The sequence below is a fragment of the Nerophis ophidion genome, linkage group LG01 (genome assembly GCF_033978795.1).
Source record: "Nerophis ophidion isolate RoL-2023_Sa linkage group LG01, RoL_Noph_v1.0, whole genome shotgun sequence".
Taxonomy (NCBI): Eukaryota; Metazoa; Chordata; class Actinopteri; order Syngnathiformes; family Syngnathidae; genus Nerophis; species Nerophis ophidion.
The window spans coordinates 87,502,543-87,517,964 of NC_084611.1; the positions used below are offsets into that span (position 1 = coordinate 87,502,543).

At 43.1% G+C, this 15,422-nt stretch overlaps 1 protein-coding gene across 1 annotated transcript; it reads left to right on the forward strand.

Annotated features, from left to right (window-relative positions):
* Positions 1-2,044: 2,044 nt before the first annotated feature.
* Positions 2,045-14,346, forward strand: LOC133561245 (ubiquitin-conjugating enzyme E2 K-like). The gene is made up of 7 exons (XM_061914588.1): positions 2,045-2,207; positions 4,046-4,139; positions 6,807-6,865; positions 6,930-7,012; positions 7,079-7,178; positions 9,988-10,116; positions 13,905-14,346. The coding sequence occupies exons 1-7, from the start codon at positions 2,145-2,147 to the stop codon at positions 13,977-13,979; spliced, it is 603 nt and encodes a 200-aa protein (XP_061770572.1). The 5' UTR covers positions 2,045-2,144; the 3' UTR covers positions 13,980-14,346.
* Positions 14,347-15,422: the final 1,076 nt, after the last annotated feature.

The following is a 15,422-nucleotide window of genomic DNA, read 5'->3' on the forward strand; positions in this document are numbered from 1 at the left end:
CAAGTTATATCACTCTGGGGTGAATGGCTGTAAAATTAGCTAAAAGAGTTAGCAAGTTACAAGTACCAAGTTATATCACCCTGGGGTGAACGGCTGTAAAATTTGCTAAAAGAGTTAGCATGTTCCAAGGACCAAGTTATAGCACCCTGAGGTGAACGGCTGTAAAATTAGCCAAAAGAGTTAGCATGTTACAAGTACCAAGTTATATCACCCTGGGGTGAACGGCTGTAAAATTAGCTAAAAGAGTTAGCATGTGTCAAGTACCAAGTTATATGAACGTGAGGTGAACGGCTGTAAAATTAGCTAAAATAGTTAGCATGTTTCAAGGACCAAGTAAATCACCCTGGGGTGAACGGCTGTAAAATTAGCTAAAATAGTTAGCATGTTTCAAGGACCAAGTAAATCACTCTGGGGTGAACGGCTGTAAAATTAGTTAAAAGAGTTATAGCATGCCAATAATGTTAGCATGCTAATGTAAACATATGTGAAGTTATATCACTTGATACTTGGTTTATATAAAAGTTAGCATAAAAAAACAACTTTTTCAATAATAAATAAAATAATTATTTTAGGGGTTATCTTGATATGTTAATCACATTTTTTAAGTTAAAAACCTAAGTAAGTTTTAAAAAGCTGGCTTTAATCGACTGAGTGAATGTTCTATTCCAGGGGTCACCAAGACCAGGTCGCCCGTAAGGACCAGATGAGTCGCCCGCTGGCCTGTTCTAAAAATAGCTCAAATAGCAGCACTTACCATTTTTTAAATTGTATTTATTTAATAGCTTTGTTCGACATTTTTAATTCTAAGAGAGACAAAACTCAAATAGAATTCTAAAATCCAAGAAAATATTTTAAAGACTTGGTCTTCACTTGTTTAAATAAATATTTTTTTTACTTTGCTTCTTATAACTTTAAGAAAGACAATTTTAGAGAAAAAATACAACCTTAAAAATGATTTTAAGATTTTTAAACACATATACCTTTTTACCTTTTAAATTCCTTCCTCTTCTTTCCTGACAATTGAAATCAATGTTCAAGTTTTTTTTTGTAAAGAATAATTAATACATTTTATTTTAATTCTTCATTTTAGCTTCTGTTTTTTCAACAAAGAATATTTGTGAAATATTTCTTCAAATTTATTATGATTAAAATAGAATAAAAATATTCTGGCAAATCTATAGAATCAAATTTAAATCTTATTTCAAAGTCTTTTGAAATGCTTTTAAAATTTTTGTTCTGGAAAATCTAGAAAAAATAATAATTTGCCTTTGTTAAAAATATAGCTTGGTCCAATTTGTTATATATTCCAACACATTTTAACCTATTTAAAACATGTCATCAAAATTCTAAAATTAATCTTAATCAGGAAAAATGACTAATGATGTTCCATAAATTATTTTTTAAATTTTTTCAAAAAGATTCGAATTAGCTAGTTTGAATTTTGAATTTTAAAGAGTCGAAAGAAATTGAAGATAAACTATGTGGCAAAATTTTTTTTAATTTTTTTCCTGTTTTGTCCTCTTTTAAACCTTTCAATTAAGTGTTTTTTCATCATTTATTTATTCTCTACAAAAAAACTTACGTAAAAGGGAAAAAATGTACAACGGAATGACATAATTTTTTTTATATATATATAGATTTATTTATTAAAGGTCAATTGAGCAAATTGGCTATTTCTGGCAATTTATTGAAGTGTGTATCAAACTGGTAGCCCTTGGCATTAATCAGTACCCAAGAAGTAGCTCTTGCTTTCAAAAAGGTTGCTGACCCCTGGTCTAACATACCAATAGTTGGAATGGGGGGGCTTTTAGGAGTCTTGTGTATGGGGGCCCCAGAATGTGGTGGTACCGCCCCTGCCTGCGACCCTACCGGGGACAAACAGTATAAAAAAGTACATCTATACAGCAGTGTAAAAGGGGGACAGGCAACGTCGTGGCGAGAAAAAGCCGGAAGGTCGTCTTAAATGAAAAGAACGCAGGCCGGCCGTTTGTGTTTCCACCGCCCGCGAAGCTTCCAGCGGACGCGCCGACGTCAAAAGGGGAACGACGTCATCAAATAGTGTGGTGACGTCACAGAGACGAGGGGAGGGGAGCGGCGGGTGCGGCTGCTTTGCGGCGAGCAGCGTTCATCACCTCGGCGACGCCATGACCAACATCGCGGTGCAGAGAATCAAGCGGGAGTTCAAAGAAGTGCTCCGGAGCGAAGAGGTAGCGCCAAGGCGGATGTTTGTTCGCCATTTTGTCGTCCAAACAAGTTAGCTCGCGGCTAACTTTAGCTAGCAGCGGCGCCCATGATGGTGCGTTCACGGCACGTCGGGGACTTCCCTACGAGTGTTGCGTTTGTCGGAATGTGCGACATTTGTGTGCCGTCTTTACAAACACTCGTGATGGTGCTTACAAGAGCGGTGGTTGTGTGTTTGATAGGAATAAAAAAACGTGTCGTGACATGTTTGTTGTTGCCAGGTGTGTGCCGTGCTAATGACAGATTGCTGGCGTCTCCTCTGACCCGTGAACGCAACACCTCCTATTTCAGATGCTTTTTAAAAGGCCTACTGAAATGAGATGTTCTTATTTAAACGTGGATAGCAGGTCCATTCTATGTGTCATACTTGATCATTTCGCGATATTGCCATATTTTTGCTGAAAGGATTTAGTAGAGAACATCGACGATAAAGTTCGCAAGTTTTGGTCGCTAATAAAAAAAAACCTTGCCTGTACCGGAAGTAACAGACGATACGCGCGTGACGTCACGGGTTGTAGGGCTCCTCACATCCTCACACTGTTTATGTGAGCCATTCAGACCAAGAAAGCGACAATTTCCCCATTAATTTGAGTGAGGATGAAAGATTTGTGGATGAGGAAATTTAGAGTGAAGGACTAGAGAAAAAAAAAAAGGTGATTGTAGTGAGAGCGATTCAGACGTTTTTAGACACATTTACTTGGGTAACTCTGGGAAATCGGGCTTCACGGTGGCAGAGGGGTTAGTGCGTCTGCCTCACAATACGAAGGTCCTGCAGTCCTGGGTTCAATTCCAGACTGAGGATCTTTCTGTGTGGAGTTTGCATGTTCTCCCCGTGAATGCGTGGGTTCCCTCCGGGTACGCCGGCTTCCTCCCACTTCCAAAGACATGCACCTGGGGATAGGTTGATTGGCAACACTAAATGGTCCCTAGTGTGTGAATGTTGTCTGTCTATCTGTGTTGGCCTTGTGATGAAGTGGCGTCTTGTCCAGGGTGTACGCCGCCTTCCGCCCGATTGTAGCTGAGATAGGCGCCAGCGCCCCCCGCGACCCCGAAAGGGAATAAGCGGTAGAAAATGGATGGATGGAATTCTGGGAAATCTCTTATTCGCCTATTGTGTTGCTAGTGTTTTAGTGAGATTAAATAGTACCTGATAGTCGGAGGGGTGTGTCTACGGGTGTGTTGAGGGAAGTCACGAAGCTGCAGCAGGACAGAAGCTCTGCTGATCTCCGGTAAGAGGCGACTTATTACCACAATTTTCTCACCGAAACCTGCCGGTTGACATGTGGTCGGGATCCATGTTCGCTTGACCGCTCTGATCCATAGTAAAGCTTCACCTCCGGGAATTTTAAACAAGGAAACACCGTGTGTTTGTGTGGCTAAAGGCTAAAAGCTTCCCACCTCCATCTTTCTACTTTGACTTCTCCATTAATTGAACAAATTGCAAAAGATTCAGCAACACAGAAGTCCAGAATACTGTGTAATTATGCGATAAAAAGAGACGACTTTTAGTCACAAGTGGTGCTGGGCTAATATGTCGCCTCCAACCAATAATGTCACAAACATTCCACGACGTTTTCAACAGTAAACTCGGCGGGAAATTTAAAATTGCAATTTAGTAAACTAAAGCGGCCATATTGGCATGTGTTGCAATGTTAATATTTCATCATTGATATATAAACTATCATAGACTGCATGGGCGCTAGTTGTGGCTTTCAGTAGGACTTTAATGTTGTGTGTTTTATTATCTACTTGTCCACTTTGTAGACAATACAATGTTGATGTTGTCCATGTGTGTACTTTGTAGACCAGTAAGAACCAGATCAGTGTGGACATGGTGGATGACAACTTCACAGAACTCAATGGTGAGATAGCAGGTCCTCCAGACACACCTTATGAAGGCAAGTATGTTTGCTTCCATCTTGTTGTTGGTGTTGTTTAACATTTTTTATACAAATATACCGTATTTCTTGGAATTGCCGCCGAGGCGCTAATTAATTTAAATCCTCTTCTCACTCCGGCGCTTACCAAAGGCATGCGGTAAATTTAGGCCTGCGCTTATAAATTTGAGTGTGATGTAAGGATACCATCATGAAAAGCACATTTAATAAAAAAAAACGTTATTATGGTCTTACCTTTACTTATAAATGAAGTCCATGCGCAGCTCCTTCTGATCAAAAGCATCGATAACTTGTTTATAGAAGTCTTCCTTATCTTTCTTCAGTTTCAAAAGTGTCTCTGTCTCCATGGAGATCTTCCTTTATTACCTCCTGCTTCGATTGAAAGTCCAGTTTAGAAAACGGTTTTATTTTAGATATGTAATCCTCCATGTTAAAAGTGCAAGCGAGAGGAAAAAATAAACCATCGCTGCTCACTCTTGCTGCTTGTTGTCACTTCTTCCGCAGCCGAGTAGTCGCAAGAAAGATCACTAGCGCCCTCTACCACCAGGAGGCGGGAGTCATTTAATGACTCATATTTGACACACGCAGCTACGGTATATTAATAAAACATAGCTGCTTACTGTTCTTTTTAGCATATTCAATAGCTTGGACCTTAAATCCTACTGAATAGCTCTTAATCTTCTTCCCTTAATGTATATATGTGTGTGTGTGTGTGTATGTATATATATATATATATATATATATATATATATATATATATATATACATATGTGTAATGGCCTTCAAGCAAAATGCTGATTAGGGTTTTAAATTACCCTTGCACTAAATAATAATATCACAAATATTTTATTCTAAGTAAAATAAAACACAAAACATGTCAATTATAAATATGAGAACTTTCTATATTTTAAAAATGTAATTTTTTTTGTCCCAAAATGCATCAAATTGAATTCAAGTTTCAGTGAAATATTTAAAAAATTAAAGTGTGAAAAACGTAATGGCCTCCAAACCAATCTTCTGCTTTTGGCCCCAATTTAGCCAGGCTCTTAATAATAATAATAACAATATTATAATTACCCACATCTGTGGTCCTCTCCAAGGTTTCTCATAGTTACTATGAATTGATTAACGTGAACCCCGACTTAAACAAGTTGAAAAACTTATTGGGGTGTTACCATTTAGTGGTCAATTGTACGGAATATGTACTGAACTGTGCAATCTACTAATAAAAGTATCAATCAATCAATCAAAAGTCATTCACATTGACATCCCACTGGGTTGTGAGTTTTTCCTTGCCCTTATGTGGGATCTGAACAGAGGATGTGGTCGTGGCTTGTGCAGCCCTTTGAGACACTTGTGATTTAGGGCTATACAAACAAACATTGATTGACTGATAGTAGTTTTTGATTGATGAGTACCATGATAGCATACCAGTACCATGATAGCATACCAGTAGCATGATAGCATACCAGTAGCATGATAGCATACCAGTAGCATGATAGCATACCAGAAGCATGATAGCATACCAGTACCATGATAGCATACCAGTACCATGACAGCATACCAGTACCATGATAGCATACCAGTACCATGACAGCATACCAGTACCATGATAGCATACCAGTACCATGACAGCATACCAGTACCATGATAGCATACCAGTACCATGACAGCATACCAGTACCATGACAGCATACCAGTACCATGATAGCATACCAGTACCATGACAGCAGACCAGTACCATGATAGCATACCAGTACCATGACAGCATACCAGTACCATGACAGCATACCAGTACCATGATAGCATACCAGTAGCATGATAGCATGCCAGTAGCATGATAGCATACCAGTACCATGATAGCATACCAACACCATGATAGCATACCAGTACCATGATAGCATACCAGTACCATGATAGCATACCAGTAGCATGATAGCATACCAGTACCATGATAGCATACCAGTAGCATGATAGCATACCAGTATTATGATAGCATACCAGTAGCATGATAGCATACCAGTACCATGATAGCATACCAACACCATGATAGCATACCAGTACCATGATAGCATACCAGTACCATGATAGCATACCAGTAGCATGATAGCATACCAGTACCATGATAGCATACCAGTAGCATGATAGCATACCAGTATTATGATAGCATACCAGTAGCATGATAGCATACCAGTACCATGATAGCATACCAGTAGCATGATAGCATACCAGTACCATGACAGCATACCAGTACCATGATAGCATACCAGTAGCATGATAGCATACCAGTACCATGATAGCATACCAGTAGCATGATAGCATACCAGTACCATGACAGCATACCAGTAGCATGATAGCATACCAGTACCATGATAGCATACCAGTACCATGATAGCATACCAGTACCATGGTAGCATACTAGTAGCATGATAGCATACCAGTACCATGATAGCATACCAGTAGCATGACAGCATACCAGTACCATGACAGCATACCAGTAGCATGATAGCATACCAGTACCATGACAGCATACCAGTACCATGATAGCATACTATTACCGGTGTAACCCCACACTGCACAGTTATTGACTTTTACAAACAGACTTAAGTGCAATGTTGTCTTTCCACATTTATGCAAGACTAATAAAAGAAGGTGTTTTCCCGGCAGGAGGAAGGTTCCAGCTGGAGATCAAAATACCGGAGACGTACCCCTTCAACGCACCCAAGGTATGGCCACAGAAAAGACCCCCCTTGACATTCCACAGCACTGACACACCTTGGCTCCTTGAAGATTCGCTTCATCACCAAGATCTGGCACCCAAACATCAGCTCAGTGACCGGCGCCATCTGTCTGGACATCCTGAAGGACCAGTGGTGAGTGACACACGCTAAGAGACGCCAACGTCGGACTGAGGTGACGACATCTGCTGTGTGTGTCAGGGCGGCCGCCATGACCCTGCGCACCGTCTTGTTGTCCCTTCAAGCGCTCCTGGCCGCTGCCGAACCCGACGACCCGCAGGACGCCGTGGTGGCCAACCAGGTAGCGTGTGTGGCGGTGTGTGTGTTGATGTGGTGTCTCCGTGTGTGTTGATGTGGTGTCTCCGTGTGTGTTGATGTGGTGTCCCGTGTGTGTTGATGTGGTGTCCCGTGTGTGTTGATGTGCTGTCCCGTGTGTGTTGATGTGCTGTCCCGTGTGTGTTGATGTGCTGTCCCGTGTGTTGATGTGCTGTCCCGTGTGTGTTGATGTGCTGTCTCCGTGTGTGTTGATGTGGTGTCCCGTGTGTGTTGATGTGGTGTCTCCGTGTGTGTTGATGTGCTGTCCCGTGTGTGTTGATGTGCTGTCCCGTGTGTGTTGATGTGCTGTCCCGTGTGTGTTGATGTGGTGTCCCGTGTGTGTTGATGTGGTGTCCCGTGTGTGTTGATGTGGTGTCCCGTGTGTGTTGATGTGGTGTCTCCGTGTGTGTTGATGTGCTGTCCCGTGTGTGTTGATGTGCTGTCCCGTGTGTGTTGATGTGGTGTCTCCGTGTGTGTTGATGTGCTGTCCCGTGTGTGTTGATGTGCTGTCCCGTGTGTGTTGATGTGCTGTCCCGTGTGTGTTGATGTGGTGTCCCGTGTGTGTTGATGTGCTGTCCCGTGTGTGTTGATGTGCTGTCCCGTGTGTGTTGATGTGGTGTCTCCGTGTGTGTTGATGTGGTGTCTCCGTGTGTGTTGATGTGGTGTCTCCGTGTGTGTTGATGTGGTGTCCCGTGTGTGTTGATGTGGTGTCCCGTGTGTGTTGATGTGCTGTCCCGTGTGTGTTGATGTGCTGTCCCGTGTGTGTTGATGTGCTGTCCCGTGTGTTGATGTGCTGTCCCGTGTGTGTTGATGTGCTGTCTCCGTGTGTGTTGATGTGCTGTCCCGTGTGTGTTGATGTGCTGTCTCCGTGTGTGTTGATGTGGTGTCCCGTGTGTGTTGATGTGGTGTCTCCGTGTGTGTTGATGTGCTGTCCCGTGTGTGTTGATGTGCTGTCCCGTGTGTGTTGATGTGCTGTCCCGTGTGTGTTGATGTGGTGTCCCGTGTGTGTTGATGTGGTGTCCCGTGTGTGTTGATGTGGTGTCCCGTGTGTGTTGATGTGGTGTCTCCGTGTGTGTTGATGTGCTGTCCCGTGTGTGTTGATGTGCTGTCCCGTGTGTGTTGATGTGGTGTCTCCGTGTGTGTTGATGTGCTGTCCCGTGTGTGTTGATGTGCTGTCCCGTGTGTGTTGATGTGCTGTCCCGTGTGTGTTGATGTGGTGTCCCGTGTGTGTTGATGTGCTGTCCCGTGTGTGTTGATGTGCTGTCCCGTGTGTGTTGATGTGGTGTCTCCGTGTGTGTTGATGTGGTGTCTCCGTGTGTGTTGATGTGGTGTCCCGTGTGTGTTGATGTGGTGTCTCCGTGTGTGTTGATGTGCTGTCCCGTGTGTGTTGATGTGCTGTCCCGTGTGTGTTGATGTGCTGTCCCGTGTGTGTTGATGTGGTGTCCCGTGTGTGTTGATGTGGTGTCCCGTGTGTGTTGATGTGGTGTCCCGTGTGTGTTGATGTGGTGTCTCCGTGTGTGTTGATGTGCTGTCCCGTGTGTGTTGATGTGCTGTCCCGTGTGTGTTGATGTGGTGTCTCCGTGTGTGTTGATGTGCTGTCCCGTGTGTGTTGATGTGCTGTCCCCTGTGTGTTGATGTGCTGTCCCGTGTGTGTTGATGTGGTGTCCCGTGTGTGTTGATGTGCTGTCCCGTGTGTGTTGATGTGCTGTCCCGTGTGTGTTGATGTGGTGTCTCCGTGTGTGTTGATGTGGTGTCTCCGTGTGTGTTGATGTGGTGTCTCCGTGTGTGTTGATGTGCTGTCCCGTGTGTGTTGATGTGCTGTCCCGTGTGTGTTGATGTGCTGTCTCCGTGTGTTGATGTGCTGTCCCGTGTGTGTTGATGTGGTGTCCCGTGTGTGTTGATGTGCTGTCCCGTGTGTGTTGATGTGGTGTCTCCGTGTGTTGATGTGGTGTCCCGTGTGTGTTGATGTGGTGTCTCCGTGTGTGTTGATGTGCTGTCCCGTGTGTGTTGATGTGCTGTCCCGTGTGTGTTGATGTGGTGTCCCGTGTGTGTTGATGTGGTGTCTCCGTGTGTGTTGATGTGCTGTCCCGTGTGTGTTGTGGTGTCTCCGTGTGTGTTGATGTGCTGTCCCGTGTGTGTTGATGTGCTGTCTCCGTGTGTGTTGATGTGCTGTCCCGTGTGTGTTGATGTGCTGTCTCCGTGTGTGTTGATGTGCTGTCTCCGTGTGTGTTGATGTGGTGTCCCGTGTGTGTTGATGTGGTGTCTCCGTGTGTGTTGATGTGCTGTCCCGTGTGTGTTGATGTGGTGTCTCCGTGTGTGTTGATGTGGTGTCTCCGTGTGTGTTGATGTGCTGTCCCGTGTGTGTTGATGTGCTGTCCCGTGTGTGTTGATGTGGTGTCTCCGTGTGTGTTGATGTGCTGTCCCGTGTGTGTTGATGTGCTGTCTCCGTGTGTGTTGATGTGCTGTCTCCGTGTGTGTTGATGTGCTGTCTCCGTGTGTGTTGATGTGCTGTCCCGTGTGTGTTGATGTGGTGTCCCGTGTGTGTTGATGTGGTGTCCCGTGTGTGTTGATGTGCTGTCCCGTGTGTGTTGATGTGGTGTCTCCGTGTGTGTTGATGTGCTGTCCCGTGTGTGTTGATGTGGTGTCTCCGTGTGTGTTGATGTGCTGTCTCCGTGTGTGTTGATGTGCTGTCCCGTGTGTGTTGATGTGGTGTCCCGTGTGTGTTGATGTGGTGTCCCGTGTGTGTTGATGTGCTGTCCCGTGTGTGTTGATGTGGTGTCTCCGTGTCCCCGCAGTACAAGCAGAACCCGGACATGTTCAGACAGACGGCCAGGATGTGGTCTCACATCTACGCCGGCGCCCCCCCGCCCTGTCCTGACCACACGGGCAAAATAGACAAACTGTGCGCCATGGGCTTCGACAAGGTCAGCTTCTACTTGTGTCACGTGTTAGGTGCACTGTGCTTTAGAGTAGTCAGTGTGCAGCTGGGCTGTCAAACTCTTTTTATAGCAGAGAAAAAACTATTCCCAAGTGGGCCGGACTGGTACAATCATGGCATCATAACTTAAAGAAAAGACAACTTTAGGCATAAAGTGACGTGGCGGACCAATTTTAATGATGTGGCTGGCTACACATGACTCAGCAGGCCACATCATTTTATGTGGGGAAACGCATAAAATGATGTGGCAGGCCACAAATGACATAGCGGGCCACGTAAAATGACATATGGTTGACCACAAATGACTCAACAGGCCACTTAATTTTATGTGGTGAATCACATAAAATGATGTGGTGGGCCACAAATGACTTGGGGGCCACATAAAATGATGTGGCAGACCATTTTTAATGATATGGCTGGCCACACATGACTCAGCAGGCCACATCATTTTATGTGGTGAATCACATTAAATGATGTGGCGGGCCACAAATGACTTAGCGGGCCACTTATTTTATGTGGTGAAACACATACAATGACGTGGTGGGCTACAAATGGCTTAGCAGCCCACCATAAAATGACGTGGCGGACTATTTTTAAAATAATGGTTGACCACAAATGCCTTAGCGGGCCACATAAATGATGTGGCGGGCTACATAAAATGATGTGGCGGACCACTTTTAATGATATGGCTGGCCACAAATGACTTAGCAGGCCACATAATTTTATGTGGTGAAACACAAAATGATGTGGCGGGCCACAAATGGCTTAGCAGGCCACATTATTTTATGTGGTGAATCACATAAAATGAATGACTTAGCGGGCCACGTAAAATGATGTGGCGGACCATTTTTACTAATGACTCAGCAGGCCACATTTAATGTGGTGAAACACATTAAAATTATGTGGCGGGCCACAAATAACTTAGCGGGCTCCTTAAAATGGCGTGGTGAGCCACGTCGTGGCAGGCTACATAAAATGATGTGGTGGACTATGTTATATGACATGGTGAACCACATTAGAATGATGTGGCCGGCCACAAATGACGTAGCGGGCTACTGAAAATGGCATGGTGAGCCACTATAAATCAGAGAGGGGAAATTAAAACGATGTGACTCGCCACAAATGACTTAGCAGGCCACATCATTTTATGTGGTGAAACGCATAAAATGATCTGGCGGGCCACAAATGACTTAGCAGGCCACATTATTTTGTGGTGAATCACATAAAATGATGATGTGGGCACAAATGACTTAGCGGGCCACATTATTTTATGTGGTGAATCACATAAAACGATGTAGCGGGCCACAAATGACTTAGCGGGCCACGTAAAATGATTTATAGTGAGCCACTATAAATTTATAGTGAGCCACAATAAATCAGAGAGGGGAAATTAAAACGATGTGACTCGCCACAAATGACTTAGCAGGCCACATCATCTTATGTGGTGGGCCACTTAAATGACATGGTGGACCATTTTCAGTAATATGGTTGACCACAAATGACTCAGCAGGCCACGTTTCATGTGGTGAAACACAAAAAATGATGTGGTGGACTACGTTATATGACATGGCGAACCACGTTAGAATGATGTGGCCGGCCACAAATGACATACCGGGCTACTTAAAATGGCATGGTGAGCCACTATAAAATGATGTGACTCGCCACAAATGACTTAGCAGGCTACATTATTTTATGTGGTGAATCACATAAAATGATGTGGCTGGCCACTAATGACTCAGCAGGCCACATTTATGTGGTGAATCACATAAAATGAATTGGCTGGCCACAAATGACTTAGCGGGCTACGTAAAATGATATGGCTGGCCACAAATGACTCAGCAGGCCACTTTTATGTGGTGAATCACATAAAATGAAATGACTGGCCACAAATGACGTAGCGGGCCACGTAAAATGATATGGCTGGCCACTTCATTTTATGGGGTGAATCACATAAAACGTGGCTGGCCACAAATGACTCAGCAGGCCACATCATTTTATGTGGTGAATCACATAAAATGTTATGGCTGGCCACAAATGACTTAGCGGGCCACTTCATTTTATGTGGTGAATCACATAAAATGTTATGGCTGGCCACAAATGACTTAGCGGGCCACTTCATTTTATGTGGTGAATCACATAAAATGTTATGGCTGGCCACAAATGACTCAGGAGGCCACGTTTATGTGGTGAATCACATAAAATGTTATGGCTGGCCACAAATGACTTAGCGGGCCACTTCATTTTATGTGGTGAATCACATGAAATGTTATGGCTGGCCACAAATGACTTAGCGGGCCACTTCATTTTATGTGGTGAATCACATAAAATGTTATGGCTGGCCACAAATGACTCAGCAGGCCACATCATTTTATGTGGTGAATCACATAAAATGTTATGGCTGGCCACAAATGACTTAGCGGGCCACTTCATTTTATGTGGTGAATCACATAAAATGTTATGACTGGCCACAAATGACTTAGCAGGCCACTTCATTTTATGTGGTGAATCACATAAAATGTTATGGCTGGCCACAAATGACTCAGCAGGCCACTTCATTTTATGTGGTGAATCACATAAAATGTTATGGCTGGCCACAAATGACTTAGCAGGCCACCTCATTTTGTGTGGTGAATCACATAAAATGATGTGTCGGGCCACAAATGACTTAGCAGGCCACGTTATTTTATGTGGTGAATCACATAAAATGATGTGTCGGGCCACAAATGACTTAGCAGGCCACGTTATTTTATGTGGTGAATCACATAAAATGATGTGTCGGGCCACAAATGACTTTGCAGGCCACATTATTTTATGTGGTGAATCACATAAAATGTTATGGCTGGCCACAAATGACTCAGCAGGCCACTTCATTTTATGTGGTGAATCACATAAAATGATGTGTCGGGCCACAAAATACTTAGCAGGCCACGTCATTTTATGTGGTGAATCACATAAAATGTTATGGCTGGCCACAAATGACTTAGCAGGCCACCTTATTTTGTGTGGTGAATCACATAAAATGATGTGTCGGGCCACAAATGACTTAGCAGGCCACATTATTTTATGTGGTGAATCACATAAAATGATGTGTCGGGCCACAAATGACTTTGCAGGCCACGTTATTTTATGTGGTGAATCACATAAAATGTTATGGCTGGCCACTTCATTTTATGTGGTGAATCACATCAAATGTTATGGCTGGCCACAAATGACTTAGCAGGCCACTTCATTTTATGTGGTGAATCACATAAAATGATGTGGCTGGCCACAAATAACTTAGCAGGCCACTCCATTTTATGTGGTGAATCACATAAAATGTTATGGCTGGCCACAAATGACTTAGCGGGCCACTTCATTTTATGTGGTGAATCACATAAAATGTTATGGCTGGCCACAAATGACTTAGCGGGCCACTTCATTTTATGTGGTGAATCACATAAAATGTTATGGCTGGCCACAAATGACTTAGCAGGCCACTTCATTTTATGTGGTGAATCACATAAAATGTTATGGCTGGCCACAAATGACTTAGCGGGCCACTTCATTTTATGTGGTGAATCACATAAAATGTTATGGCTGGCCACAAATGACTTAGCAGGCCACTTCATTTTATGTGGTGAATCACATAAAATGTTGTGGCGGGCCACAAATGACTTAGGCCACCTCATTTTGTGTGGTGAATCAGATAAAATGATGTGTCGGGCCACAAATGACTTGAGTTTGATAAAGTAGAGTACTGCAAGCTAACATGTACTTCCCCAACATTCCACACAGAATGCTGCGATAGTGGCCTTATCTTCTAAATCCTGGGTCATCGCCATGGCAACAGAACTGCTCCTTAGCAACTAAAAGGCCAAGCAGCAGAAAGAAAAACAAGGACCCCAAAACTCACCAGCAGCCAGCATGGGCTCCTCCCGGGGTTTTGATTTTCTACTGCAAGCGCCGAGCAGGCCGAGACGACCAGCCGCAGCAACACTCTGCTCCCTGTCTGGCATGTGTGCTGTGGGAACTGGCCTGCACGCATGCTTGTTTGCTGCACAGGAGTTTCTGGAACAACAAAGACTTTTTGAACAAGGCAAAGACATTTTGAAGACGTGGAATGTTGCGTCAGGTTGAAAGAAGAGGCTTGTAAATAATGGCTGAGGTTTATATTTTGCAGTCTCCTTGATTGCTATTTGGACTGTCGTGGTGAATAAAAACAAAAAATCCTCTTAAATTCTGTGGAGAACAAACATCCTGCCTGGCGGGAATCATTGCGTTTCTTTCAAAATTCATTGTGGAATTGATCACCAAAACTAGAACTTTCCTCACTTATTCCATAATAACAATAGATTTTGCCTTCACACAAACATGAGAATATCACACGCTGGTGTGTTCAATTACAGAGTGAAAGTAACACGACGTGCAATTTAAGATATTTCAATATGTGGTTTGGATTATGGCAGACAATTGATGAAAATTTCAGAAAATAGGTTTTGAAATAGGGTAAACAATGATCAAGCAAATGATACATTGAAATTTGTAGTGGAATTGCTGATATATATATATATATATATATATATACATATACATACATATCAACATACATATACATATGTGTATGTTTATATATATATATATATAATATATATATAATGTCTGCCATGTTATAGTAACTGCCCAAGATCATTATCAGGGGCAGTTGAACTCATTTACGCTTATCAAAGCTCAGAATAATTATGTAAATGCTCCAAAACATTCACAGACGTTTTCTAAACCAAAATCTATGTATTTATTATTCCTCTCCAAATTTTGGCGCGCTCTACCTTCCACGTTTTTCATCCGATTCAACCTGTACCAACTTTAAACTGTTCAGCCTATTTGGGAATGGCGGGCTTTCCCTGGACAAACTCCAAAAACTCCCAGATTTCCAGGTTTTCAAAATGAATTGGCCATTTTCCTAACTTACACCATTCCACCTTCAACACATTCCACGATCCTGGACATTCAAACGATAATTTTTTTTCCAGGAATTCCCAGAATTCCCATTTTTTCTGTTGACTACTTCTTCCACATGTTTCAACCCACTTCAACCGTTCCACTGTCAAAACATTCCTCTTAATCAGGACAAAAAAAACTTTTTTTTTAACTGGAAAAAATCCCGGTTTTCCCAAAGTTCCATAATAATATTTTTCAAATAAAAAAGGTAATACTTCAACATTTCTCGACCGATTTGAAAAAATTCCAACGCCAGCCATGTCAACTCATTCCCAAAATTTTTGCATTTTCTAAAACATTCCCGCTTTTCCCTTT

Excerpts from the sequence above, each read along its gene's own strand:
- LOC133561245 (XM_061914588.1), top strand. The coding sequence starts at position 2,145 with ATGACCAACATCGCGGTGCAGAGAATCAAGCGGGAGTTCAAAGAAGTG. Across the intron at positions 2,208-4,045 it reads AAGTGCTCCGGAGCGAAGAG|ACCAGTAAGAACCAGATCAG; the intron begins GTAGCGCCAAGG and ends TGTACTTTGTAG. Across the intron at positions 4,140-6,806 it reads TCCAGACACACCTTATGAAG|GAGGAAGGTTCCAGCTGGAG; the intron begins GCAAGTATGTTT and ends TTTTCCCGGCAG.